At 43.3% G+C, this 27,661-nt stretch overlaps 1 protein-coding gene across 1 annotated transcript in view; it reads left to right on the top strand.

The window, feature by feature from the left end:
• Positions 1-27,661, top strand: part of CDC25C (cell division cycle 25C) — a 1,649,736-nt gene that overhangs the window by 399,692 nt on the left and 1,222,383 nt on the right. The window contains exons 7-8 of the mRNA XM_044069511.1: positions 1,088-1,189; positions 12,834-12,929. Of these exons, the coding sequence (XP_043925446.1) occupies positions 1,088-1,189; positions 12,834-12,929 (198 nt within the window). The remainder of the gene's footprint in view (positions 1-1,087; positions 1,190-12,833; positions 12,930-27,661) is intronic.

Here is a 27,661-nt window from a genome sequence, read left to right as displayed (position 1 = left end):
ATTCCTGAAACTTCTGTTGCTTGTTTTGTTACCATTTGCTGCAAATCCACTCTCAAAGAATGAGGAATTGTGTGGTCCTGACTACCTGAAGTCACAAAACCCAAAGAGACTAAAGTAGCAGTTTTTTTGGTAAGCTCCCCTATAATGTGCAGTAGATTATCCACCAAGTTGGAAACCAAAGATTTATTAACCGTGGCCGAAAATAAAAGCCGAGTTTTGTCATCTACTCCCAACAGGATCCATTTCCACTGAAAATTCATTAAAACCAAAGACCTGATAGATGCCAGTGCTGAAGAGAAGTAAAAAACAAATTGGCACAAATGAAAACAATAATCCCGGTGTATGTGCAAAGAGAAGCTGCCACACCAAGGGAAATCCACAATAAACCATTTAGTTAAAACAGCTATATGCTGTTTTATATAAAATGGTGTATTGTAGACTTCCTTAGTGTGGCAGTTTCTCTTTGCACATATACCAGGATTCTTTTCAGTTGTGCTGATTTGTATTTATGAATTTGCAGCATTCATGAAGACCACTTGCTCTGTACTTTCTCATTTAGTATCTTGCAGTTATGTGCATGAGGTGTGGGTATTGCCGTCTGTTCCACTGGTGTAGAGTCCACATGCTGCACACGGTGCTCACACTCATCTGGTGAGCCCATAGCTGAATGGCCAGACTATGAAGTCAGACTGGCTACTCTACCGTGGAGGTATGGCATGATAGCTAGAGCATCTTCTAGGGGAGACCAAAGATGTCACTTTCTTTCTTGACAGTGCGAGTAGCTGCTCAATTGCTTTGTGTATAAGCTGAATCCACGCCTTGCATTGATCCATGAATATGAAAGTCCTGGGGAAAGTTGTTTGAGAAAATATCAGCATTAACATTTGAGTGGTATATTTATAATCCTGTTTGTATCTGTAGAGTGCGTTGTTTTCAAAGATTTGTTAGTGTGTTGCTAATGTTCTGCAGCCTGTTTCCATTACTGCTCTCTTGTCAGTGCTGTGTTTTCTTTGCTGCTCTCTTGGGGCAATGTTGCTGTTATTCACTTGAATTTACATTGAATCTGGGGCCTTTTTTTTTTCTATAGCCAAGAATGCTGTGCAGTAGTCCAAAGATGCACAATCCACCCATCAGGTTAACTGGGAGAGGAAGCTTGAGGGAAGCAAGCCCTCTTTTGGGAAAGAACACTGTAAGTATTTTTTTTATTATGATTTGGTTTAAACTGTGTTTTTTAGTGCTGCATGAATTCCTAGAAAGCATGCAGCTTTCTGAAAAACAAGTCTATGTTGCTGATGTTCTTCATTCCACATTGCTGCAGTCCTAACTATTGGGTAGTCCGCTGTCCAGTCGGCCCGAATACCAAAGTATATGGCTGACGTCGGTCAGGGCGCATTAGACTGACGTCAGTACGTCAGGGTACTAATGCGCATGACCGACGCCATATCTTCAGTCTTTTTTGCCGCATGGTCCGATGCAGAAGCAATTTTGCGAGTGCAGGTTGGCGTTCTGAAAGTTTCTGAAGTCAGAGTTTCAGACCGAATCAAAGTTGGCTAAGTACCCGTTGGGGAATATTTTGTTTTTCTTGCCTCAGTATTTAACCGGATGTCAGAAAAAGTGAATAACTGTATTTCTTGTGGGAAACAGATACCTCATAGGGATTACCATACTTTGTGTATACCTTGTTTAGGGCCTGAGCACGGCGTTGTTGGATGCCGCTCTTGTGCTAGATTTAACAAACGCACTATTAAGAGAAGGTTAGACTGTGCCAGGTTAGTTTTGGGAAGCGTTGTAATTATAAAATGCCGCCGGATGCTCCGGCGCCCGCTTCGCCAAAAGCGCAAGGACAAAGCAGCAAAGCCTAGAGTGGAAGAACCGACAGTCCCAGACGCCGGTTCTTTAGAAGGCTCAGTGGAGCCGGAGGTTCTGCCAGGAGTTTCTTTGGAGTCTCAGGGAGAGACTTTACTGTTACAGGATGTATCCTCTCAGGAAGTAGGCCAGGCTGAGGGGCTTCTCAGGTGGCTGTTCTTCCCTCTCTTCCTAAGGTGGTTAGAGCCTCCCTTCTGTTTCCAAGGCTTCTTTGAGAGGCAGGCCAAGTTTAGCTTCAGTGGGGGTTTCTCCTAGTGCTTCAGGGTCTTTGCCTAAGAAACATATGCTTAAAATGGCAGAGGATTTGATTACTATGATTAGAGGTTCTATGCCCCTCCTGATAAGAGGCCTAGGGTGGAACCTGAGTTTGAGAGTTTTGAGCAATGTTCAGAGGCTTCTGAGTCTTCGGCTGAAGACTTGCAGGAGTATCCTCCTTATTCTGATTCTGATGTGGATGATTCTACTCCTTCAGCTTCTCCTCCTGAGGATTTTGCATTTTCAGAGACTCTGCATTCCATGAGGGAGCATTTTAAATGGGAAGGTCAAGATTTCTCTGATTCCAGGAAGAGGCTTAGGGAATTCTTGTTTTTACCCCAGCATAGGCCTTTAGCTATACCTCCTGTTCTGAATGTGGTGGAAGATGTTTTTGCAGAGGCTTCCCTGAATCCTGATTCTTTGCCTCCTGCCCCAGTTAAACCGGATAGGTACTATAGGGTGCCTGAAGCTCATAAGTATCTTTTTAAGAGTCCTAGGGCAGACCTGGAAACTGTCTCTCAGGGGCCTAAAGGTGTGAAGGCCTCTGTTGCTAAAATCCTGTCCCTCCTGATAAAGAGGCAAGGGCTTTGGATAGATGGGGAAAGAAAGTGTATACTTCTTCCACTTTAGCCATGAGGGCGTTGAATTGTCAGTTTCACATGTTAAAATATCAGAATTATCTCCTTTCACAATTGAAATCTAAGGTGGATGCTCTGGCGGAAGGTATTGAGTGTAAAGAGTTGCAGGATTTAGTTCATGTGTCTGAACAGGTGGGTAAACATTCCTTGCAGTGTGGTTTTGATGCTGTGCAGGCCTCCTCGAGGGTGGCTGCCACTGGTTCTGTTCTTCGAGGCACGCCTGGTTGAGAGATCAGAATTTAGCTGAGCATGTTAAAACAAGGATTTTGGATGCTCCTTTACAGTCTGATGTGTTGTTTGGTTCGCCTGTGGAAGCAGTTTTAAAGAAAATGGAGGACAAGGCTAAGTCTATGCAAACTGTTAAGGATTTTTTGCAGGTGCAGCCTCCGAAGTTTAGTAGAAATTGGCCTACTAAGGGATGGACTTATCCTGCTTATGATTCCCAGTCTAGGGGTAGGTCTAGACGTGGTAGGGGCAGAGCTCAAGGTTCTTTTAGGCCTAGGACAGGGAGTTCCCCTGCTCAGACTTCTGGTGAGGGCAGGGGTCAGTCCTTTCATAAGCAGACCCAATGACCTGCCTTTTCAGCTGCCAGTTCATTCTCGCCTGGCAGCACCTTTGGGAGGAAGGCTGTCTCTTTTCAAAGAAAATTGGGATTTAATTACCCAAGACAGATGGGTTCTGGATATCATTCACCACGGTTACAGGTTTTATTTCCATACCTTGCCTCCTTTCAAAGGCATGCTAGACATTCCTCCTCTACAAAGAACAGAGGCTCACAAGCAAATTTCTCTGTTGCTCCAAATAGGGGCCATTCAGCCAGTTCCTGTGCCAGAAAGGGGCCTAGGATTTTATTCTCGCCTGTTCCTAGTACCGAAGAAGGGGAACACGTGGAGACCAATTTTGGATTTATCTATCCTCAACACTTATCTGGACATTCCCAAGTTCAAGATGTTGACGTTACAACAGCTTTTACCTCTGCTGGGCAAAGATCACTGGATGGTAACTTTAGATCTCAAGGAAGCTTACCTTCATGTGCCTATAAGACTAAGTTGCAGGAAGTATCTGCGTTTCGAGCTGGAAATTCTCATTATCAGTTCTCTGCATTGCCCTTTGGCTTATCTACTGCGCCCAGAGTATTCACAAAGGTTCTGGCTCCAGTGATAGCTTACTTCAGGCTAAAAGGAATTCAAATCTATCCTTACTTGGACGACTGCCTGATTCTGGCTCAAGAAAAGGAAGACCTTCTACAGCATTTGGAATATGTCATAGCAGTGCTAAGATGCCTAGGGTATTCTGTGAACGAAATAAAGTCCAGTCTAGTACCCTCTCAAGACATGTGCTTTCTGGGTGTGAGACTGAATACAGCAGCCCAGATGGCCTTTTTAACCCCGGACAAACAAAAGAATCTTTCCATCAACTATCTCTTCAGTCCGGGCTGACTGCAAGGACAGTCCTTCAAGCCTTAGGGTTCATGGCATCTTGTATTCTGGTGCTTCCCAATGCCAAACTGCATATGAGGAAGCTGCAATGGTATCTCAAAAATGTATGGACACAGCACTGCCAGGATTTGGACACTGTCATTCAAATAATACCTTGCATTCAAAAGGGATTTTTGTGGTGGGCTCAGGAATGTCACCTAAACAAGGGACTCTCTGTGACCCGGCCAGAGGCGAGTCAGATTCTAACGACAGATGCCTCAAACATTGCTTGGGGAGCTCATCTAAATGGAAAGTGGATACAAGACAAGTGGCCTGCCAGACTACAGCATCTACATATCAACATGAAAGAGATGTTAGCAGTCCAGTTTGCATTAATGGCTTTCAAGGAATTACTTCTTCCAGGGCAGGTGTTGATTCTAACAGACAACACAACTGTCATGTGGTACATCAACAAACAAGGGGAACACATTCTTACCCATTGTGCAGGCAAGCAATGATTTTATGGGAGACTGCTCTCAGCTTGCAACTAACTCTTCAGGCAAGGTTTCTGCCGGAGCACAGAACTCCTTAGCAGATGTGTTAAGCAGACAAATCATGGATCCCCACGAGTGGAAACTGGATCTTCATGTATTTCAAAAATTGACAGTGTCATGGGGAACTCCAGACATAGATCTGTTCGCTTCTCCACTAAACCACCAGCTGCCAAAGTTTTGCACAAAGAGGTTTCATCACACAGCTTGGAAAGTGGATGCTCTTGCTTTCAGTTGGAAAAATCTTCATGTGTATGCTTTTCCACCTCTGCCTCTTCTCCCAAAGGTGCTTCTAAAGGTCAGACAAGACAAGCCAAGGATGATTTTAATAGCTCCAGATTGGCCTCGGCAGCACTGGTACCTATTACTGAGGAGTCTGGTAAGGAAGCCTCCATGGCCTTTACCCTTGATTCCACACCTGTTGTCTCAGAGGGACGGTCACCTGCTCAATGTCAAGCTTCACTCTCTTCATCTAACAGCCTGGCATATTCTGTTTTGAAAGACAGCAGGTCTCAACTTCCTCAACAAGTTTTAAATGTGATTATGGAAGCCAGAAGACCTAGTACAAGGAAAGTGTACAGAAAAATGGAAGAGATTTTTATTTTGGAGTGCAGCAAACAATTTGGAGATTTCGAGCCTAATTTGAGTGTGGCTCTTCAATATCTTACTGAGTTATTGGACAAAGGTTTGTCTTTCTCTTCCATTAAGATTCATGCTGCAGCAATTTCAGCTCACTATGATTGTGACCCACCATTGTTTTCGCATCCTTTGTTCAAGCAATTTCTTAGAGGGGCAAAGAATATAAGACCCCCCTTAGAGCTCCTACTCCTGCTTGGGATCTCAATTTTGTGTTGGAGAAACTTACTCTACAACCTTTTGAGCCTGCGGCTACTGCTGAATTGAAATACTTGTCATGGAAGACTGCTTTTTTGTTGGCCATTACTTCTGCAAGAAGGGTTTCTGAGTTGCAGGCCCTTATGGCGGCAGAGCCTTTTTTGATTTTTCATAAGGATAGGGTATCTTTACGTACTAATCCTTCCTTTATGCCTAAGGTGGTTTCTAGTGTGGCTTTAAACCAAACTATTCATTTGCCTACTTTTTATGCAGATCCCCAAAATAAAGGGGAAAAGATTTTGCACACTTTAGATGTACACAGGCAATTGCGTTATTATTTGAGCAGGACTAAGGATTTTAGGCAGTCTCAGCAGTTGTTTGTTTCTTTTGCTTTGAGTTCGCAGGGCAAGCCTGTGTCAAAACAAACTATTTCTAGGTGGATTGGGTCTTGCATTGCATTTTGTTATTTCCATCATGGCAAGGAGATTCCAGCTGGGATTAGGCCTCATTCCACTAGGGCTACTGCCACTTCAACAGCATTTCTAAGGGGGGTGGCAACTAAGGATATTTTGGAGGCAGCTACTTGGAGTTCAGTGCATACTTTCTCTAAGCATTATCACCTTCCTCTCTACTCTAAGTCTAGGGCTGGTTTTGCCACAGCTATTTTGCAAGGCATGTTGTCAGTTCCTGCTTTCTTATGATTTGCCAGCCTCCCTTACCTCTGCTTTGGGATTCTACCCAATAGTTAGGACTGCAGCAATGTGGAATGAAGAACATAGTACAGTTTTGTACCTACCATAAATGTAGATGTTCGAGGATCCACATTGCTGCAGTCCAATTTACCCTCCTTCCCCTCTGTGTTTAGGGGTGGTTGTGTAGGTGAGGTTATATTCTGGTAATTTTGTATATATTGTACATATTTTTGGTGCAGGTATGTTTGGAGTTTTTGGTTTTGGCCTTATCTTTTCAGGGTCTTCTGACATCTGGGGCAAGAAAAGACTGAAGATATGGCGTCGGTCATGCGCATTAGTACCCTGACGTACTGACGTCAGTCTAATGCGCCCTGACCGACGTCAGCCATATACTTTGGTATTCGGGCCGACTGGACAGCGGACTACCCAATAGTTAGGACTGCAGCAATGTGGATCCTCGAACATCTACATTTATGGTAGGTACAAAACTGTACTTTCTGAGTTAGAGCAAGGTATGAAGTAGATAATGGCCATGCTATGTTAAAAGCTAATTTTATACTTCATTGTTGCCTCAGTGTACATGTTTACACTAAGGAAACCCTTGTGTCTTAAACTTTGGCAGTGACTCTGTATTTGGTTTTGCGTAATGCTCACTGATACTATTTATTCTTTTGTAACTCTGTATAAACAGCATAATTAGATTAATTTTATAGTACAGTTTTTAGCTGCCGAGCTTTTTTAAGGTGTAACAGACATATTTTAAATATTAGAGGCTGAGGGCATGCCTGCCATTACACTCCTGAAATGGACTTGTTCGAAGCTGTTGAGCTAGTGCTGTAGATTTTCCCGATTCTTACTCTTTATGTAAAATATTTCTATTTAAGGTATGCATTCAGTGTAGTGGCTTACTTTGCAGACCCGATTTTTAGTGGTAATGGTATTATGAGCATGGCACTGGAAAGGATAGTCTTGGTGAGAGAACAAGCAGCAGTTGCATAAAAACAGTTCCCCCTCAGTTGGGTATATTACATAAACAGTTCTTTCATTTGGATGTATGACCTGCCCTTCTGTTGATCCCAGGTTTGTTGCCTCTTGGTTCATAGGTGTGTACTAAGTTAATGACCACAAGGGCCTTTTTAGCCTAGCCATGCATCCCAAATCTCTGACAAGTTCTGGTAACCTTGATGAGTGTAAGCAGGGGCCTTGAGATGAACCATTTACAGGCTGCCTGTGTCCAGTAGAGACATAGGTGCCAAACCAGGCATGAATTTCCTGTCAGTCATCCGAATGTCTAAGTTGCACTAAAATTGGGTTAGGGAGGAACTCTGCTTCACATGGATGGGGAGCCTGTTCAGAGAAGGGGTAGTCTCAGGGAAACATACCTATTTTTTCACCAGGTTTATATCACAGGCAAGGTTTAAGTTTTTAGAATGGGTATTTCTAGCACTGTTCTGCAAATATGCAGGAGGTTCAGCAGAATGCGGTCCGACAGTGCCTTGTATGCCAGGCATAGATTTCCCATCAACAGTCTGTAGGAGACAAAATAGGGATAGGGCTTTGAGGCGGTCAGCATAGGACATGTTACTTATGCCCCGATTCTTTTAGTGAGGAACCTCTGTATATGCCTGCTTAGGTACATACCAAATGGGGCATTGTACTCAATGATAGGTCTGAGTGCTGAGTGAAGTGGAACAATGACTTCTTGGATCTAGATGCTATACCTATGTTTAAGCTGCACAACATAGAATGATTTTGTCACTACTGTAGATACGTGATGGTCAAAGATTAGATTACAGTCTGTGTTCCCAGGTCCCTGACTACTGAGTCAACTCTTGGGGGTCTGTTGTCAATATGATAGTTTCTGGGAGAGGATAATTTCCCAAAGGATCCTTTTCTGCATTTCTTGGCATTTAGTTTTAATCCATGGCTCTGGCAGCAGTTGTTTGTGTCAGCCCTTCCTGAAAAACATTTGAGTCCGTGGGCAATTCATTGACTGCTCCTAATTTGCAGTCATCTACAAACTTAGCCAGAGATCATTGATGTTGGTTTTGGCTTCAGAGAAGTAAACGCTGAAAAGGAGCAGTCCCAGGACTGATCCCTGAGGGGACCCAGCTTGTGACTGGTGTCTTTGTATAGACGGGATCCCTAATTCTAACTTCCTGGGTCTCCTCTTTTAGCCAGCTGGCTATCCACAAGGTAACAGGGGTTTGCATAGCCGGCTTTAGGCACCAGCGAACCTTGTGGTCGCTGGGGGCCCCCCCAACCACTGCAGATTATCTTATCTTGATATTTTGTAACATGTCTGTCAAACCAACAAAAGCTAGTACAGCAAGCTTGTATACTTTAAACAAGGTGAGTAACAATGACTTTTATTATCTCTTTCAAAATTCAAAGATATTTAGTTATAGTACCAGTATTTTGTCAAGTAGCAGACTTTACAATTCCAGTAAATATTTTACCACTGACATAATGCCCCTGGCTTAGTTAAACTCTGTTGGTGGACATCCTCTTCACTAAAACTAACAACATTGCCAGCTTTAGAGGTACCTGCAGTATTAATGCCTGCAGGGGGCCCTTAATCGTCCTTGACTGTGTGTGTGTGTGTGTGGGGGGGGGGCGGTACAAAAGCTGCTGTTGGTTAGGGAAAAATGAGGAGAAAAAACTACTTTAACCTGAAAAGGACTGTGATATGAACCTGTTAGGACAAAGTTGTTAATGAACATAAGCAAAGTAAGCACTAGAGATCAGCAGCCCAGGGTGATGGATCTCAGTGCACACCTTGGAGTTTAAGAAGAGCTGATGTTTCTAATCTCCAGGGATGTCTTCTCTTTCATGGAGTTTTATACATAATGGCAGAACAACAGACTGTAACTCTCAATGTTTTTACTGAAGAATTCTGCTGTGTGCCAAAAATAATAGCATAACAAAGTTTCAAAATGAGGAGCACATATTTTAAATATTGCTCTAATTTACTTAAAAAGTTACTAGAATAACACATTTTGCATCAGCATGCATTTTTTAGGCAATAAGAAGTATAAAACTCTGATGACTGTAATTATTGGGACAGAGCAAAATTATGAGGCAAAATCAGGGATAGTGATGGGTATTAATTTACTCCTTAGTTAGGTAAATCAAAATGATTTATCCCTGCTGCTGTTTGATGACTGCTAAACAGCAGTCACTGATCTTGTGTAGAAGTACTAATGTACAATGTATTGCTATTTGCTGATGTAAGTACAAAACTAGCATTGGTGTGTGTGTGTGTGTGTCTAAGTAAAAAATATTGCTAATTTTTATCGGTGCACACATCCAGTAATGCCACGACTCAGACATTATTCTTCTGGGTGTTAAAAAATGTAGCTAACAGGTGATTATATGTCAAAAGTAAGGCATAAAATATGTCACAGAACATTCGGACACTTAGATTTTCTAGGAATCTGATGGCCCCCACTCCCCAGACTGTATAAATGGATACAGAGGAGAGGCCTTCATCATCCTTGACTGTGTGGGGGTCCCAAAAAAGCTGTTTTTGGCTGAGAAAAAATGAGGAGAAAAAAATGCTTTCAGTTTCTGATTGTACTCTTTAACTTGCATGGGGCTGTGATATGACTGTTGGGATAAAACTGATAATGGCCTCTGCCCTCAACCACACACGCTCTAAACCATCCCTGCTCAGATGTTTGTTTATAGAAATTTATCATAGATTATGTGTGTGTGTGTGGGGGGGGGGCTGGGGATTGTGTAGTCATTGCTTCCTTTACTTTTTTAACAGACCTCAGCGGTGTACAAATAAGTTACTTTAGCTCCTGTAGGGGTAGTGTACTGCCTGGGAGCAGCAAAGTAGAATACATTATTGCAGTCATTTTTTGTTCACTTTCCTCACAATCAAACACCTGGCATGTATACAGCTGATTGCCATTGGGGATTGGGATTGAGCCGTGAGTAGGCATGCTATTTCATTCCAATCTAACCGGAGGGATACACATGCAGTGACTTTCTTTTTGTGGCGATTAGGGAGGTAGGCAGTATTCCCAGACAGGATGTGTATCTTCACAATAATTGGCTTGTTAATTTATTTTGAGCTACTATTTTGTCAGCTTTAAAACTTAAGCCTTGGGTACAACTTATGTCTACACTGAAAGAAAAAAATATATATTTTTGTTAATTGCGATGTTTGTTTAGGCCACTTTTGGATTAAAAGTTTGGGAAATACTGTAAAATGCATCCCAGAGCATCTACAACCCGTATGGCTTATGGTGACACAGGCTTAATTGAGTTATTTCGTAAATGGTTATTACTGTGCTGTCTTGGTCAAGAAAAGTATATTGAAAAGATGCAAGGAAAACTAAAGGTGAACAGCAGCACTGCATTTCTTTTCTTAATCATAATTTCTGTTCAAGCCATCTATGTAAAAAAAAAAAAAAATTTAAAAGCACTTTAGAGCATATACGTTATAGCTTCTTGAAGAAGGTGAAGAAAAATAGTAAAATGTGAGAAATGAAAAGAAAAAAAGTAATGTGCATGGTGTGGGAAGCCCCAACATGGGAAGAAACCGAGAGGACCTCTGGAGGATGTGTGAGTTTTTTTTTTTGGTTGAGGGTGTTGGAATAGTAAACAGTGCCTGGGGCTTCATTTCATTTTAGTCCAGCCCTGTACATAGAGTTGTTGTAATGGATCATTGTTGCACCTAAATGCCAGTAACTGTCCCTTTGTGAGATGGGCCAACAAAGTGTGGTATGTAGCCTGTTGTAATGTAAAATCATTGTAGCTACAGGTCAGTGTGTGTACTATTCCTAAAACCCTGCACCATGAACTAAAAGGATGGATAGAAGGGGTGATAGTGATAGGGTGATACTTAGATTGGAAGTGCCCAGGGGGCCCCCAACTTGAGATTTGCTGGGGGCCCCTAAAATGCTAACACTGGCCCTAAGGGTTTGTACCTAACCAAGTTTGTCAATGCCTGCATGAGGGTGTGTGTCAAATGTCTTGATCAAGTCAAGGAAAGCAGTGTGAACCATTTTGCCCTCATCCATTGCTTTAGTGACCTTCTCGAAGTCCACCAGGTTGAGTAGGCATGACCTGCCCTTTATGAAACCAAATTGGGTTGGGTCCCGTGTCTGGAAGTTTCTTAGGTCGTTACTGATCATTTCCATGATAATTCTTTCCGTGGCTTTGCATATGAGACAGTCTTGTGGGTCTGTAGTTTCCATGGTATGTAGATGGCCCACCTTTGTGTAGAGAGAAAACTGTTGCTGTTCCCCATTCATGAGGCATGGAACCTGTTCGGAGGCAACAGTTTGATAGCAATTCCCTGGGGCATGATAGACGATGTTTCAAGCAATTTAGAAGGTACCCTTCGATATTGTCTGGGCTCATTGAAGCAGTGTCTTTGGGCATTAAGGATCTTTTCCCTAGTGATAGCAGGAGGGAGTTAAATTTGATGCTATTTACTGAGGGAAGGTTGATGGGGAGAGAAAGGAGTAAAGTTGTAGCTGAATTTGTCGATCAGTAAGTTTGCTGCATTTTTTGGCTCAGTATAGGTGGCTCCATTTACAGTGAGCTCTGCACACACTTGTATATTACCTTTGAGATCGCAGGCATAGCTAAAGAATTCCTTGTGGTTGTACTTTGCCTGGGAGGCCAAACTAACTTCAAATTTGGCTTTAGAAGTCTATTTGTGCTCTGAGTTGTTTACTTTGAGAGTGCTTTTATCCTGCTGGGTGCTGTACCTCCTAAATATTGCATGATTTTTTTCCTTCCATTATACAGCTTATTGATTGTGATTTCCACCAGGGTGGCTTGTTTTTTTTTTTTTTTTAGTTCTGTACTCCTTGGGTGGGTACAGCTGCTTCTATGTAGCTATTAACATGCTTGTGTAGGGTTTCTGTGAATAGGCAGCTGGGTTATCAGGGTTTACAGGGGCTTGAAATGTTGCCGGGTTATCCCTTAATAGTGGGAAGTTAGCCTTGGAGTAGTTCCTGAGTATTTCAGGGTTAGCTAGGGTTCTGGGTTTTATCTGTACTTTAAAGAAGGTCATTTTGTGGTCTGACCTTACCAGAGAAGGCATTATGCTAGGGGGGTGTGCAACACTCCCATATTAGTGAGGACCAGATCCAGTAGTTGAACCCCTTGTTGGTGTATTGACAGTTTGTTCCATGGAGTTTGTGTTAACAAAATCCAGAAATCTCTGTGCCTGTATGTTTGGTGTGTATATACAATTCCTAGTTAATAGTGAAGTAAAGTTTCCCGTAAATATGGTATTGGGTTGAATGGTGCATGTTTCCAATAAGTATAAATACATGTAATGGATTAGATTGAGTCTAGAGGGGGATTTGCTGCTTGCAAGAAGTATTACATGGAGGTATTGCTTTACCTAATGGGATGGTCTGACACTAATTGATTTTCTGTGCTAGTGTCTTGTGGTAAGCTGACACAGCCATCATTGTGTTTTGGACTAATAAAGGATTTTGGAGGCACACTTGAGATATGGTGCGCTTCAGTCATATCTGCTTTACTTTGTAGCTGTTACCCTGTGGGACTTTAGAATTAGTTGACTTTTCTTCCTTTCTCATGTTAAAGGATAATCAGTGGTATAGAGTGCCAGCGGCAGTTGCAACCAAGCCTATTCAGAAGGAAGGCCTTCTTGTGCAGAACCCATCATCAGGACCTTTGTTGGTAAGTTTGCAGAAACTTTGCAGTGTAGAGGGTGTGAAGTTCACACCTTGAAATATGTTATGCACCTAGTTCACTAATTAATAAAAATCTAACTTTAAAATATGTACTACAAAATAATGAGTAGGTAGTCCACAGTTGAGTTAAAAATGGAATGCCCTTTATTGAAACAAACAAGTGATCCTAGCTGAATATAATGAAAAGCAATTGGACATTTATTAATTTATATGTAATCAGGTAATTTGGAGCAAGGGAGTGATTACAGAGGGGTGCTTCTGTTAAGAGCAATAAAAACATTAAACTCTTCCTTTAACCAAGCCCCCCTTAACACCTTAGTGTAAACTGAGACTGTGCTACCTTATAACTGAAACTTAAAAGCTAGAGACAACTTAAAATATATAAGAACAGCTTTTTAAGGCTAACCTACTAATCCAAACTTAAGTAAGAAAGCAACTCACTAAAAAAAATGACTAACAAATAGATCTACCACTAAACATCTATCAGAGTAAATGTTGGTAATTTATAAACTGAAACACTTAAAAGATCACTTTCAGTTGTTTAATTCAATACTCTACCCTGTGGAAGTAGGGGATTTAAATTTTAAATTCTTGAAACGTGTTGATATGTTTTATATATTGTTGAACTGAATAAATGGCAACAAATTGTGATGTTTAAAACTGGAGATAATTCTGTATTCTCAATGTCTGATTGTGGTGCAATCATTTGTTTTATTGTGCAAGTCAGAATGAGTTCCGTCAGCTTAGACATGATGCCAGAAATGCATAGGAGTGCTGGTGCACTGATTCACACCAGTTCATACAAGCAGTGCAATTTTTTTGTGCAAGTATTTTTGTTAATCCTGAGGGCCTATTTATTTGTATTTAGAGGCTTTACTGTGTGTGTGTGTGTGTAATAAATATATATATATATAAATATATAAATATATATATATAAATATAAATATATATATATATATATGTATAATATATAAATATATATATATATAAATATATAATATATATATATAAATATATATAAAAATACACACACACACACACACACACACAGTGTTGCTTGATGTTGTGCTGATGTCCTTCAAGGATGCATCTGCAGTCCTTACAAATGGGTTGTCCTGTCGTCAGGCAGCCCTTCGGTCGGCCGGATTCCAAAGTCTGGGTCTGGCTTCGGCTGGTGTCGCACTTCACCCGACGTCATTGCGGCAGTTATTCGGGTATAAAGGCATCAGCCGACGATATTTTCCCCAGTCTTTCTTGCCGCGTGGCGCCCAAAGCAGAAGCTGTTCGCAAGTGCTGGTCGGTCAGATCCAGAGATTACTACTACCGAATACTACTTCGAAGACTTTTATAAAGCTAAGTACCCCATTGGAAACTCTTTCTTGCCTCAGCCGATGTCAGAGAAAGTTAATAACTGTTTATCTTGTGGGAAACAAATACCTCATAAAGATTTCCACTCCTATTGCATACATTGTTTAGGCCCAGACCACGACGTAGCAGCTTGTCTAGCCTGTGCTTCTTTTAACCGGCGGACGCTTAGACATCGCTCGGACTTTGCTGAACAGATTTTCGGCTCTGATTTTGCCTACATTATGCCGTCGGATCCTCCGGCTACGCAAATAACTAAAAAACGCAAAGAAAAGGACCGACACTCGCGGTCCGCGGTTTCGGCTGAAACCGCGGTTAAGCAATCCACGAGTGTCTCGGTTTCGGCCGAAACCGAGCAAACGGTTCTTTTTTCAGCCGATAACTTGCCTTCTACCGAGGCCTCTTCTATTCTGGTAGAAACGGCTTCTGAAATCCAGCCTTCTGTTGCGATTTCACAGGATTTATGACACCATTCCACTAGATATTTCTACTCCTGCACGTGGAGCTGCTAGGCCTCCTCCAGCTATGTCTATTAAGGCCTTTGCCAGGGCTAAAGCAGCCAAAACTTCCAAACCTGTGCCTGCCAAGCCCCCCTCTCACAGGCCCAGCACCAGCTCCCATATGCTTTCTTTGGCACAGGATCTCATCACTTTAATCCGTGGATCCCAGCCTCATCCAGACAGGGCCTCTCTCCCTCCTCCAGAAAAGAGGCCTAGAGCAGAGCCCCCTGAGCCAGTAGCCACAGATGATTCTTCTGATGATTCAGAACATTCAGATCCTCCTGAGGCTTCTTATTCTCCTTACGAAGACTCCGATGCTGAGGAGTCCATCCCTTCAGCCTCTATTCCTGAGGAATTTTCCTTTGGGGAAACATTGCATGCTATGAGGGAACAATTTCAGTGGCAGGGCCAAGATTTCTCAGACTCAAGAAAAAGGCTTAGGACCTTTCTACACTTACCACAGCATAGGCCTTTAGCTATTCCTCCAGTTCTCTCTGTTGTTGATGATGCATTTAATGATGCTTGCACTTCTCCTGATACTTTACCTCCGGCTCCTGCTAAACCAGATAGGTACTACAGGGTCCCGGACACTCATCACCATTTATATAAGGCCCCTTTTGCAGATCCAGAGACCATCTCCCAGGGCCCTAAAGCTGTAGCAGCTACTTCTTCTAAAAACCCCCTCCCCTCTGAAAGGGAATCCAGGTCCTTAGAGAGATGGGGTAAAAAAGTTTACACCTCTGCTACTTTGTCAGCTAGAGCTTTGAACTGCCAATTTCATATGATTAAATATCAAGAGTTTATGCTTGACCAGTTGACTAAAAAGCTGTCCTCTGAAGAATCTTTAGATAAAAAGTATGTTCAAGAAATGTTACATAACATACAGCAGGTCAGTAACCATTCTTTAAAATGTGGCTATGATGCACTGGAGGCTTCCTTTAGATCAGCCATGACTGGCACAGTTATCAGGAGGCATGCATGGTTGAAAGAACAGGCATTACCAGACCATGTCAAATCTAAGCTTTTGGATGCACCTATGGACAAGGTCAATTTATTTGGTGCCCCTGACAGCAGGTTCTGAAAAGATGGAAGAGAAAGCAAAATCTGTGCAAACAGTAAAAGATTTCTTACAAGTTCAACCTCCAAGGTTTAGCAGGAATTGGCCCTCCAAGAATTGGTCCTTTCCGGAGTCCTCTAAGGCACAAAGAGGCAGGAATAGGCGCTCTAGAGGCAGAAACCAATCCAGAGGTGCCTACAGGGGTCGCCAGTGGCAGGGTAACAACCAATGAGGCACGGATACAGCCACCACCACTACAACAACTCAATCACAGTGACTTGGTGGTGGCACCGCCTACCAGGGAACAACTAGAAGCACCCTTAGGCGGAAAGCTAACCTTATTTTCAAGAAACTGGCACTGCATTACAAGAGAAAAATGGATTTTGCTAACTATAGACCAAGGTTGCAGGTTCCATTTCCATACTCTACCAGGAAAGAGAGGAATGCCAAACCTACCACCTACTCAAAGGGCAGAAGCTCTAAAACAAATATCACAATTAAGAATGAGAGCTGTGGAAAAGGTACCATCTATGGAGCAAGGGAAGGGATTTTACTCCAGACTCTTCCTGGTACCAAGAAAAGAAAACAAATGGAGGCCTATTCTAGATCTGTCTGCTCTAAACACATTCCTCATTGTTCCAAAATTCAAAATGCTGACTCTACAGCAGCTTCTTCCCATGCTGGGCAAGGAGTCTTGGCTGGTAACTCTAGATCTCAAGGAGGCATACCTGCACGTCCCCAAAAGACCAATTTGCAGAAGATACCTCAGATTTCTTGCAGGATCAGAGCATTATCAATTCTCAGCATTGCCCTTTGGCTTATCTACTGCGCCCAGAGTGTTCACGAAATGCCTGGCATCAGTAATCGCTCATTGCAGACTTCAGGGAATTCAAATCTATCCCTACCTGGACGACTGCCTGATACAAGCGGACAACAAAAACAAATTAACAGAAGACTTACAAAGAGTCATCTACCTGCTACAAGTCCTGGGATACACAGTCAATACAAAAAAGTCAAGGCTGATTCCATCCCAAATAATAACCTTTCTGGGTGCAGAACTGGACACATCAAAACAAATGGCATTTCTAACTGCAGAAAAGAAAGAACAACTTCCTCTCTATTTCTTGGCATTAACAAAGCAAAGCCATCTAACTGCAAGAAAAGTGCTACAAGCTCTAGGCTTCATGGCATCCTGCATAATTCTGGTCCCTCATGCCAGGCTTCATATGAGAAAGCTACAGTGGTACCTAAAGAATTTGTGGTCTCAGCACAAGCACAGCCTGGAAACCAAAATTCCAATGATCCAATGCCTGAAGCAAGAGTTCTTATGGTGGGCTCAGGCCTGTCAATCAAACACAGGACTGCCCTTCAGCAAAAGTCATCCAAGACAAACTATCACGACAGATGCCTCAGACCTCGGTTGGGGGGCACACATGATGGACAAGTGCATTCAAGGCCTATGGACTCAAGGCCAACCATCTGCACATAAATCTAAAAGAAATGATGGCAGTAAAATTGGCAATCCAGGCATTCAGACCTCTTCTCCACGAAGGCCAGCTGTTGATAAGGACAGACAACACCACAGTTATGTGGTACATCAACAAACAGGGAGGCACACACTCATACCCCCTATGCCGGCTGGCACTAGACCTATGGGATGTGGCTCTGAGTTACAACCTTCAGTTACAGGCAATTTATGTACCAGGGAAGGAAAACATTCTAGCAGACATATTAAGCAGAACTACAACAGATGCCCACGAATGGATGCTGCATCCGGACATCTTCAAAGCCATCACAAGAAAATGGGGATTACCACAAATAGACTTGTTTGCATCCCCATACAATCACCAGTTGAAGAAATTCTGCACAAGGACTTACCACCCACTTGCTTGGAAGGTGGACTCCCTATCCTTCAGTTGGAAAAGCCTGACAGCATACGCATTCCCACCACTTCCTTTGATGCACAAGGTGCTTCTCAAGATCAAAGAGGAACGTCCGAGGATCATTCTGATAGCCCCAGACTGGCCAAGACAACATTGGTACCCACTGCTGAGGAGCATGTCCCAGGAACAAATATGGAAACTACCCCTGATCCCATTACTGCTGACACAGAACAACTACAACATTCTGCATCCAAGCCTAAAAACTCTGCAGCTAACTGCCTGGAACATTACATGACAGAAATTAACCCAAATTTATCCCAAAGGGTTAAGGACATAATCCTGGAGGCTCGTAGACCTTCAACAAGAAAGAATTATGCAGCAAAATGGAAAAGATATCTCATCTGGAGTGCTGCAAAAGGGCAAGATGTGACACTGGTGAACATAGCCAACATCCTGGAGTACTTGGCTGAGCTCTACCACACAGGCCTGTCCTATTCCTCCATCAAGATACATGCATCAGCTATTTCAGCACAATACAGCTTGGATCCTCCTGTCTTCTCGCATCCTCTGCTCAGACAGTTTCTGAGGGAATTAAAAATGTAAAACCTCCCAGGAAACCTCCATTGCCAGCATGGGACTTGAACTTTGTGCTAGAAAAACTGACTCTACCTCCTTTCGAGCCAGCAGCTACAGCAGATTTGCAATACTTATCCTGGAAGACTGCCTTCCTGCTGGCAATAACTTCAGCAAGAAGGGTTTCTGAACTACAAGCATTAATGGCAGTACAACCCTTCCTGATCTTCCATCAAGATAGTGTCCATGAGAACAAATCCTACATTTATGCCTAAGGTGGTATCCAGAGTCTCTTTAAATCAGGCTATCCACCTTAGTACATTCTTCCCCAATCCACAGAACAGGGGGGAAAAGCTCTTGCATACCTTGGATGTACACAGGCAATTACGCTACTACCTGGACAGGACAAAAAACAATAGAAAAACTGACCAGCTTCTGGTAGCTTATGCAACAGGAAAAGAAGGAAAACCAATTTCTAAACAGACAATCTCCAAATGGATAGGAAATTGCATTAGACTTTGTTACTCCTACCATGGAAAGAAAACTCCAGAGAACATCAGGCCTCACTCCACAAGGGCCACAGCCACTACCACAGCTTTCTTACGAGGAGTGGCTACCAAGGGCATTATAGAGGCTGCTACTTGGACCTCCGTGCATACATTTGCCAAACATTATAACTTACCTCTATACTCTAGATCCCGTGCTGGCTTTGCCACTGCTGTTTTGCAAGGGATCCTGACTACACCATAATCTATTCTCATTTCCTCCTCCCCTAGTTTAGCTATGGTATTCTACCCATTTGTAAGGACTGCAGATGCATCCTTGAAGGACATAGTACAGATGTTCCTCATTCCACATTGCTGCAGTCCTAACTATTGGGTAGTCCGCTGTCCAGTCGGCCCGAATACCAGAGTATATGGCTGACGTCGGTCAGGGCGCATTAGACTGACGTCAGTACGTCAGGGTACTAATGCGCATGACCGACGTCATATCCTCAGTCTTTTTTGACGCATGGTCCGATGCAGAAGCAGTTTTGCGAGTGCAGGTTGGCGTTCTGAAATTTTCTGAACTCGGAGTTTCAGACCGAATCAGAGTTGGCTAAGTACCCCATTGGGGAACATTTTGGTTTTTTTTCTTGCCTCAGTATTTAACCGGATGTCAGAAAAAGTGAATAACTGTATTTCTTGTGGGAAACAGATACCTCATAGGGATTACCATACCTTGTGTATACCTTGTTTAGGGCCTGAGCACGACGTTGTTGGATGCCGCTCTTGTGCTAGGTTTAACAAACGCACTATTAAGAGAAGGTTAGACTGTGCCAGGTTAGTGTTTGGGAAGCGTTGCAATTATAAAATGCCGTTGGATGCTCCGACGCCGCTTAGATCAAAAAGCGCAAGGACAAAACAGCGAAGCCTAGGGTTGATGAACCGGCAGTCCCGGACGTCGGTTCTTTAGAAGGCTCAGTGGAGCCAGAGGTTTTGCCAGGAGTTTCTTTGGAGTCTCAGGCAGAGACTTTACTGTTACAGGATGTGCCTTCTCAGGAGGTAGGCCAGGCTGAGGGGCTTCTCAGGTAACTGTTCTTCCCTCTCTTCCCAAGGTAGTTAGAGCCTCTCCTTCTGTTTCCAAAACTTCTTTGAGAGGTAGGCCAAGTTTAGCTTCAGTGGGGGCTTCTCCTAGCACTTCAGGTTCTGTGCCTAAGAAACATATGCTTAAAATGGCAGAAGATTTGATTACTATGATTAGAGGTTCTATGCCCCCTCCTGATAAGAGGCCTAGGGTGGAACCTGAGTTTGATAGTTTTGAACAGTGTTCAGAAGCTTCTGAGTCTTCTGCGGAAGATTTGCAGGAGTATCCTCCTTATTCTGATTCTGATGTGGATGATTCCACTCCTACAGCTTCTCCTTCTGAGGATTTCTCATTTTCAGAGACTCTGCATTCCATGAGGGAGCACTTTAAATGGGAAGGCCAGGATTACTCTGATTCCAGGAAAAGGCTTAGGGAATTCTTGTTTTTACCCCAGCATAGGCCCTTAGCTATACCTCCTGTGTTGAATGTGGTGGAAGATGTTTTTGCAGAGGCTTCCCTGAACCCTGATTCTTTGCCTCCTGCTCCTGTTAAACCTGATAGGTACTATAGGGTGCCTGAAGCTCATAAGTATCTTTTAAGAGTCCTAGGGCAGACGCGCAAACTGTTTCTCAGGGGCCTAAAGGTGTTAAGGCCTCTGTGGTTAAAAACCCTGTTCCCACTGATAAAGAGGCAAGGGCTTTGGATAGATGGGGAAAGAAAGTGTATACTTCTTCCACTTTAGCCATGAGGGCGTTGAATTGTCAGTTTCACATGCTAAAATATCAAAATTATCTCCTTTCACAACTGAAATCTAAGGTGGATGCTTTGGCGGAAGGTATTGAGTGTAAAGAGTTGCTGGATTTAGTTCATGTGTCTGAACAAGTGGGTAAGCATTCTTTGCAATGTGGTTTTGATGCTGTACAGGCCTCCTCGAGGGTGGCTGCCACTAGTTCTGTTCTTCGCAGGCATGCCTGGTTGAGGGATCAGAATTTAGCTGAGCATGTTAAGACAAGGATTTTGGATGCTCCTTTACAGTCTGATGTGTTGTTTGGTTCGCCTGTGGAAGCAGTTTTAAAGAAAATGGAGGACAAAGCTAAGTCTATGCAAACTGTTAAAGATTTTTTGCAGGTGCAGCCACCGAAGTTTAGTAGAAATTGGCCTACTAAGGGATGGACATTTCCTGCTTATGATTCCCAGTCTAGGGGTAGGTCTAGACGTGGTAGGGGCAGAGCTCAAGGTTCTTTTAGACCTAGAACAGGGAGTTCACCTGCTCAGACTTCTGGTGAGGGCAGGGGTCAGTCCTTTCGTAAACAGACCCAATGACCTGCCTTTTCAGCTGCCAGTAGATTCTCGCCTGGCAGCTCCTTTGGGAGGAAGACTGTCTCTTTTCAAAGAAAATTGGGATTTAATTACTCAAGACAGATGGGTGTTGGATATCATTCACCACGGTTACAGGTTTTATTTCCATACATTGCCCCCTTTCAAAGGCATGCCAGACGTTCCTCCTCCACAAAGGAAAGAGGCTCACAAGCAAATTTCTCTGTTACTCCAAATAGGGGCCATTCAGCCAGTCCCTGTATCAGAAAGGGGCCTAGGATTTTATTCTCGCCTGTTCCTGTTACCAAAGAAGGGGAACACGTGGAGACCAATTTTGGATTTATCTATCCTCAACACTTATCTGGACATTCCCAAGTTCAAGATGTTGACGTTACAACAGCTTTTACCTCTGCTGGGCAAAGATCACTGGATGGTAACTTTAGATCTCAAGGAAGCTTACCTTCATGTGCCTATAAGACTAAGTTGCAGGAAGTATCTGCATTTTCGAGCTGGAAATTCTCATTATCAGTTCTCTGCATTGCCCTTTGGCTTATCTACTGCGCCCAGAGTATTCACAAAGGTTCTGGCTCCAGTGATAGCTTACTTCAGGCTACAAGGAATTCAAATCTATCCTTGGACGACTGCCTGATTCTGGCTCAAAAAAAGGAAGACCTTCTACAGCATCTGGAATATGTTATAGCAGTGCTAAGATGCCTAGGGTATTCTGTGAACGAAATAAAGTCCAGTCTAGTACCCTCTCAAGACATGTGCTTTCTGGGTGTGAGACTGAATACAGCAGCCCAGATGGCCTTTTTAACCCCGGACAAACAAAAGAGTCTATCCCTTTACTTCCATCAACTATCTCATCAGTCCGTGCTGACTGCAAGGACAGTCCTTCAAGCATTAGGGTTCATGGCATCTTGTATTCTGGTGCTTCCCAATGCCAAACTGCATATGAGGAAGCTGCAATGGTATCTCAAAATGTATGGACACAGCACTGCCAGGATTTGGACACTGTCATTCAAATAATACCTTGCCTTCAAAAAGAATTTTTGTGGTGGGCTCAGGAATGTCACCTAAACAAGGGACTCTCTGTGACCCGGCCAGAGGCGAGTCAGATTTTAACGACAGATGCCTCGGACATTGCTTGGGAGCTCATCTAAATGGAAAGTGGATACAAGACAAGTGGCCTGCCAGACTACAGCATCTACATATCAACATGAAGGAGATGTTGGCAGTCCAGTTTGCATTAATGGCTTTCAAGGAGTTACTTCTTCCAGGGCAGGTGTTGATTCTAACAGACAACACAACTGTCATGTGGTACATCAACAAACAAGGGGAACACATTCTTATCCTCTATGCAGGCAAGCAATGATTTTATGGGAGACTGCGCTCAGCTTGCAACTAACTCTTCAGGCAAGGTTTCTGCCGGAGCACAGAACTCCTTAGCAGATGTGTTAAGCAGACAAATCATGGATCCCCACGAGTGGAAACTGGATCTTCATGTATTTCAGAAATTGACAGTGTCATGGGGAACTCCAGACATAGATCTGTTCGCTTCTCCACTAAACCACCAGCTGCCAAAGTTTTGCACAAAGGGGTTTCATCACACAGCTTGGAAAGTGGATGCTCTTTCTTTCAGTTGGAAAAATCTTCATGTGTATGCCTTTCCACCTCTGCCTCTTCTTCCAAAGGTGCTCTTAAAGGTCAAACAAGACAAGCCAAGGATGATTTTAATAGCTCCAGATTGGCCTCGGCAACACTGGTACCCACTACTAAGGAGTCTGGTAAGGAAGCCTCCATGGCCTTTACCTTTGATTCCACATCTGTTATCTCAGCAGGACGGTCATCTGCTCAATGTCAAGCTTCACTCTCTTCATCTAACAGCCTGGCATATTCTGTGTTGAAACACGGCAGGTCTCAACTTCCTCAACAAGTTTTAAATGTGATTATGGAAGCTAGAAGACCTAGTACAAGGAAAGTGTACGCAGAAAAATGGAAGAGGTTTTTATTTTGGAGTACTGCAAAGAATTTGGAGATTTCTGAGCCTAATTTGAGTGTGGCTCTTCAATATCTTACTGAGTTATTGGACAAAGGTTTGTCCTTCTCTTCCATTAAGATTCATGCTGCAGCAATTTCAGCTCACTATGATTGTGACCCACCATTGTTTTCGCATCCTTTGTTCAAGCAGTTTCTTAGAGGGGCAAAGAATATAAGACCCCACGTAGAGCTCCTACTCCTGCTTGGGATCTCAATTTTGTGTTGGAAAAACTTACTCTACAACCTTTTGAGCCTGCGGCTACTGCTGAATTGAAATACTTGTCATGGAAGACTGCTTTTCTGTTGGCTATTACTTCTGCAAGAAGGGTGTCTGAGTTGCAGGCCCTTATGGCAGTAGAGCCCTTTTTGATTTTCCATAAGGATAGGGTATCATTACGTACTAATCCTTCCTTTATGCCTAAGGTGGTTTCTAGTGTGGCTTTAAACCAAACTATTCATTTGCCTACTTTTTATGCAGACCCCCAAAATAAAGGGGAAAAGATTTTGCACACTTTAGATGTACACAGGCAATTGCGTTATTATTTGAGCAGGACTAAGGATTTTAGGCAGTCTCAGCAGTTGTTTGTTTCTTTTGCTTTGAGTTCGCAGGGCAAGCCTGTGTCAAGACAAACTATTTCTAGGTGGATTGGGTTTTGTATTGCATTTTGTTATTCCCATCATGGCAAGGAGATTCCAGCTGGGATTAGGCCTCATTCCACTAGGGCTACTGCCACTTCAACAGCATTTCTAAGGGGGGTGGCAACTAAGGATATTTTGGAGGCAGCTACTTGGAGTTCAGTGCATACATTCTCTAAGCATTATCACCTTCCTCTCTACTCTAAGTCTAGGGCTGGTTTTGCCACAGCTATTTTGCAAGGCATGTTGTCAGCTCCTGCTTCTTTATGATTTGCCAGCCTCCCTTACCTCTGCTTTGGGATTCTACCCAATAGTTAGGACTGCAGCAATGTGGAATGAAGAACATAGTACAGTTTTGTACCTACCATAAATGTAGATGTTCGAGGATCCACATTGCTGCAGTCCAATTTACTCCCTCCTTCCCCTCTGTGTTTAGGGGTGGTTGTGTAGGTGAGGTTATATGCTGATATTTTTGTATATATTTTTGTATATATTGTACATATTTTTGGTGCAGGTATATTGGGCCTTGTCTTTTTAGGGTCTTCTGACATCTGGGGCAAGAAAAGACTGAGGATATGACGTCGGTCATGCGCATTAGTACCCTGACGTACTGACGTCAGTCTAATGCGCCCTGACCGACGTCAGCCATATACTCTGGTATTCGGGCCGACTGGACAGCGGACTACCCAATAGTTAGGACTGCAGCAATGTGGATCCTCGAACATCTACATTTATGGTAGGTACAAAACTGTACTTTTTGTACCTACCATAAATGTAGATATCAGAGAGGAATGCATCTGCAGTCAGGATTACCCACCCTCCTTCCCCTCTGAGGTACTCCTAGGGTACTTACCAATCTTTAGCTAGCTTGGGGGGGATCTATTATGGTGTATTTGTTTGTATATATGTGCATACATGTTTATTTTGTGTGTTTGCTCTCTACTATTTGGAAACTTTGGCATTTATCCAAATTTAGCCTACCAAGAGGGCACCTGGTATCTGGGGCAAGAAACACTGAGGAAAATGGCGTCGGCTGATGCCTTTATACCCGAATAACTGCCGCAATGACATCGGGTGAAGTGCGACACCAGCCGAAGCCAGACCCAGACTTTGGAATCAGGCCGACCGAAGGGCTGCCTGACGACAGGACAACCCATTTGTAAGGACTGCAGATGCATTCCTCTCGGACATCTACATTTATGGTAGGTACAAAACTGTACTTTCCACTTGTTTTCAGTGCAGTGGGATAGCAGCTCAAGGTGGAGACAGCTCACAACTACCTTCAGAGAGCATATAGAAAAACTGCTGCCACACTGGTGTGATTATGTACATGTCTGCTAAAATTCTATCAAGGTGTCAGCCATCCACCTAACTTGGTGGAAGGATCCCCCTGTTGTGACCATTTAAAAATTTAGTACAGCATGCTATAACTTTAATTGCTGTATAGTTCGTTTTGAAGTCTTCTATTTTTCAAACTTTTCTGACTGCAGTGCTGATTTTTTTACAAGATTAATGACAGATACTGCTGTCCCTTTTTCACATGGTTCTGTCAGTATCGTTCTTGAATCCCAGTTTAGACAATTACATGGACAGAAGTACATTAATAGAAAAGAAAGAACGCCATAGTTGACATGTTTATTACTTTCATGCTGTATTTGTATATATTTTTTTTTATAACAATTATAGTTCACTCCAATGTAACATACATTGCTCATTTTCCTGCTTTCCCTTAAACTTCAATCCTTATCCTGTATGTATTGTTTCCTACTTTTCTAAAAATCTCACCTAGTTCTTTCACCTCCTTTTCAGTATTCAGTACTTCAGTTAGCCTGTTTAGATTTTGCCTTCTCAAGTCTTGTCTAGGCACTGGAACGGCAGGACTGGTGCTTTGGTGCCCTTGGCAATGGACTCTTCAGAGACTAGCACCTCTCCCTACCCATAATCCTTCCTGATGTAAATATTCCAGGTGTCTCTGCCGCCTGCAAAACAACAGGGTTTCCTTTAGAGTGTAGAGAAAGGCCTTTTAATCTGTTTCTGTGAGCTCCTTATTCCAGATTAGACCACATTTAGAAAAGAGTAAAATCCCAAGAAGGGAGGACATCCCTAATCAGTATCAGCAAGAAACTACATTCCCTCATAAAATCATCCAAGGCTAGCTTCGAAAGAAAAATTGCCATGGACTTCAAAAATAACCATAAGGCATTCTTTAGCTATGTCAAGAATCTAAGTGGCAATCCTCAGATCTGCTCTGAGTTGGTGCAGAATGGCACAAAATACACTGAACCGACCGATATAGCCAACATCCTGGCAGACAGGTTCAGTGCAAACTTCACCCCCAAAAGGGCCCATAACTATACCAGAAGAATGTAGTGCCCCTAAAATCAGACACTCAGGTTAAAACAACCCTCTCCAAAGCCAAAAACACAGCAACAATGGGACCGGACAGTGTCCCAGGCTGCGTCCTACACGAGCTCAAAGATGAACTAACCCCTCACCTAAACGCACTGTTTAAACTCAGCCTCTCCACAGGCTACGAGCCCACAGAGTGGCGCACAGCAACTGTTATTCTGCTCCACAAAGGTGGAGCCACAACAGACCCTGGGAACTATCGCTCTATAATCCTTACTAGCTTGGTCTGCAAAGCTATGTAGCAGCACATCATCATGGATCCCATTAACAGAGACATTGGAAACCTCCAAACACTGGAACCTACCCAGTTTGGCTTTAAAGGCAGATCATGCCTCCTAAACCTGGTGGACTTCTTTGAGACAGTTACCAGGGCTGTAGACGAGGGAAAGGTGGTGCACACAGCCTACCTAGACCTTGCAAAGGCCTTCGACACCATTCCCCACTCGGGTATTATAGACAAGCTCACCAGCCTGAGCATAAACCCCTATGTCATGTGATGGATTGCCAACTGGCTCAGGGGTAGAACCCACATGGTAAGAGTTGCAGGATCTAGGTCTGACTCTAAATCGGTTGCAAGTATCGTTCCCCCGGGCTCAGTCCTAGAACCCCTCCTGTTTGGCATATACTTCTCAGAGGTACAGGCAAGCACAGGAGGACTATGGCTGACCAAGTTCGCAGACGACTGCAAACTAGGGGCTATAATTGACTCTCCGGCAGAGAGAGACATCTTCCAAAAGGGTCTCACTGAGACAGACACCTGGTGTCAAAACCATGGCCTCAAGCTAAATGCGAAAACGTGCATAGTCATCCCCTTTGGAAAAAACAAAGTACCCACAAACTACCACATAGGTGGTAGTCCTCTAAATACGGAAGACGTAATAAGGGATCTGGGACCCAAGTAGATAGTAACCTCTCCTTTGATAATCACATTGCCAAAGTGGTTAGAAAATCCTATGAGACCCACCTAATCACAAAAGGGTTTGCATCCAGATTGAAAGAGGTAATTGGGCCCCTCTACGCATCACTCATCAGACCCATCATAGAGTACAATGCCCTATTTGGGATGTACCTTACAAGACACCTGCAACAACTGGAAAGACCACAGAAGTACCTCACCAAGAGAATCACTGGCCTCAAGCAGATGCCCTATGCAGCATGATTGAAGAAACTCCAGCTGTACTCTGTTGCATACCGCCTACTCAGAGGTGATCTCTGCCTGACATTCAAGGCCATGTCCAACCCAGAATTGATGGACATGTTCCACCTAAAGAAAGCCATATCCCCTCGAGCCACATGCTCCAGGGATCTAAACTTCACCGCAACAATAAATACGACGTGCTGGAGGGATAGATTCCTGTCCCAGAGACTTCCC

This window comes from Protopterus annectens, chromosome 4.part0 (assembly GCF_019279795.1).
Source record: "Protopterus annectens isolate FY-2018-M chromosome 4.part0, PAN1.0, whole genome shotgun sequence".
NCBI lineage: Eukaryota > Metazoa > Chordata > Ceratodontiformes > Protopteridae > Protopterus > Protopterus annectens.
The sequence above is the reverse complement of the archived record's forward strand: the minus strand, read 5'-3'. Positions and strand labels throughout refer to the sequence as shown.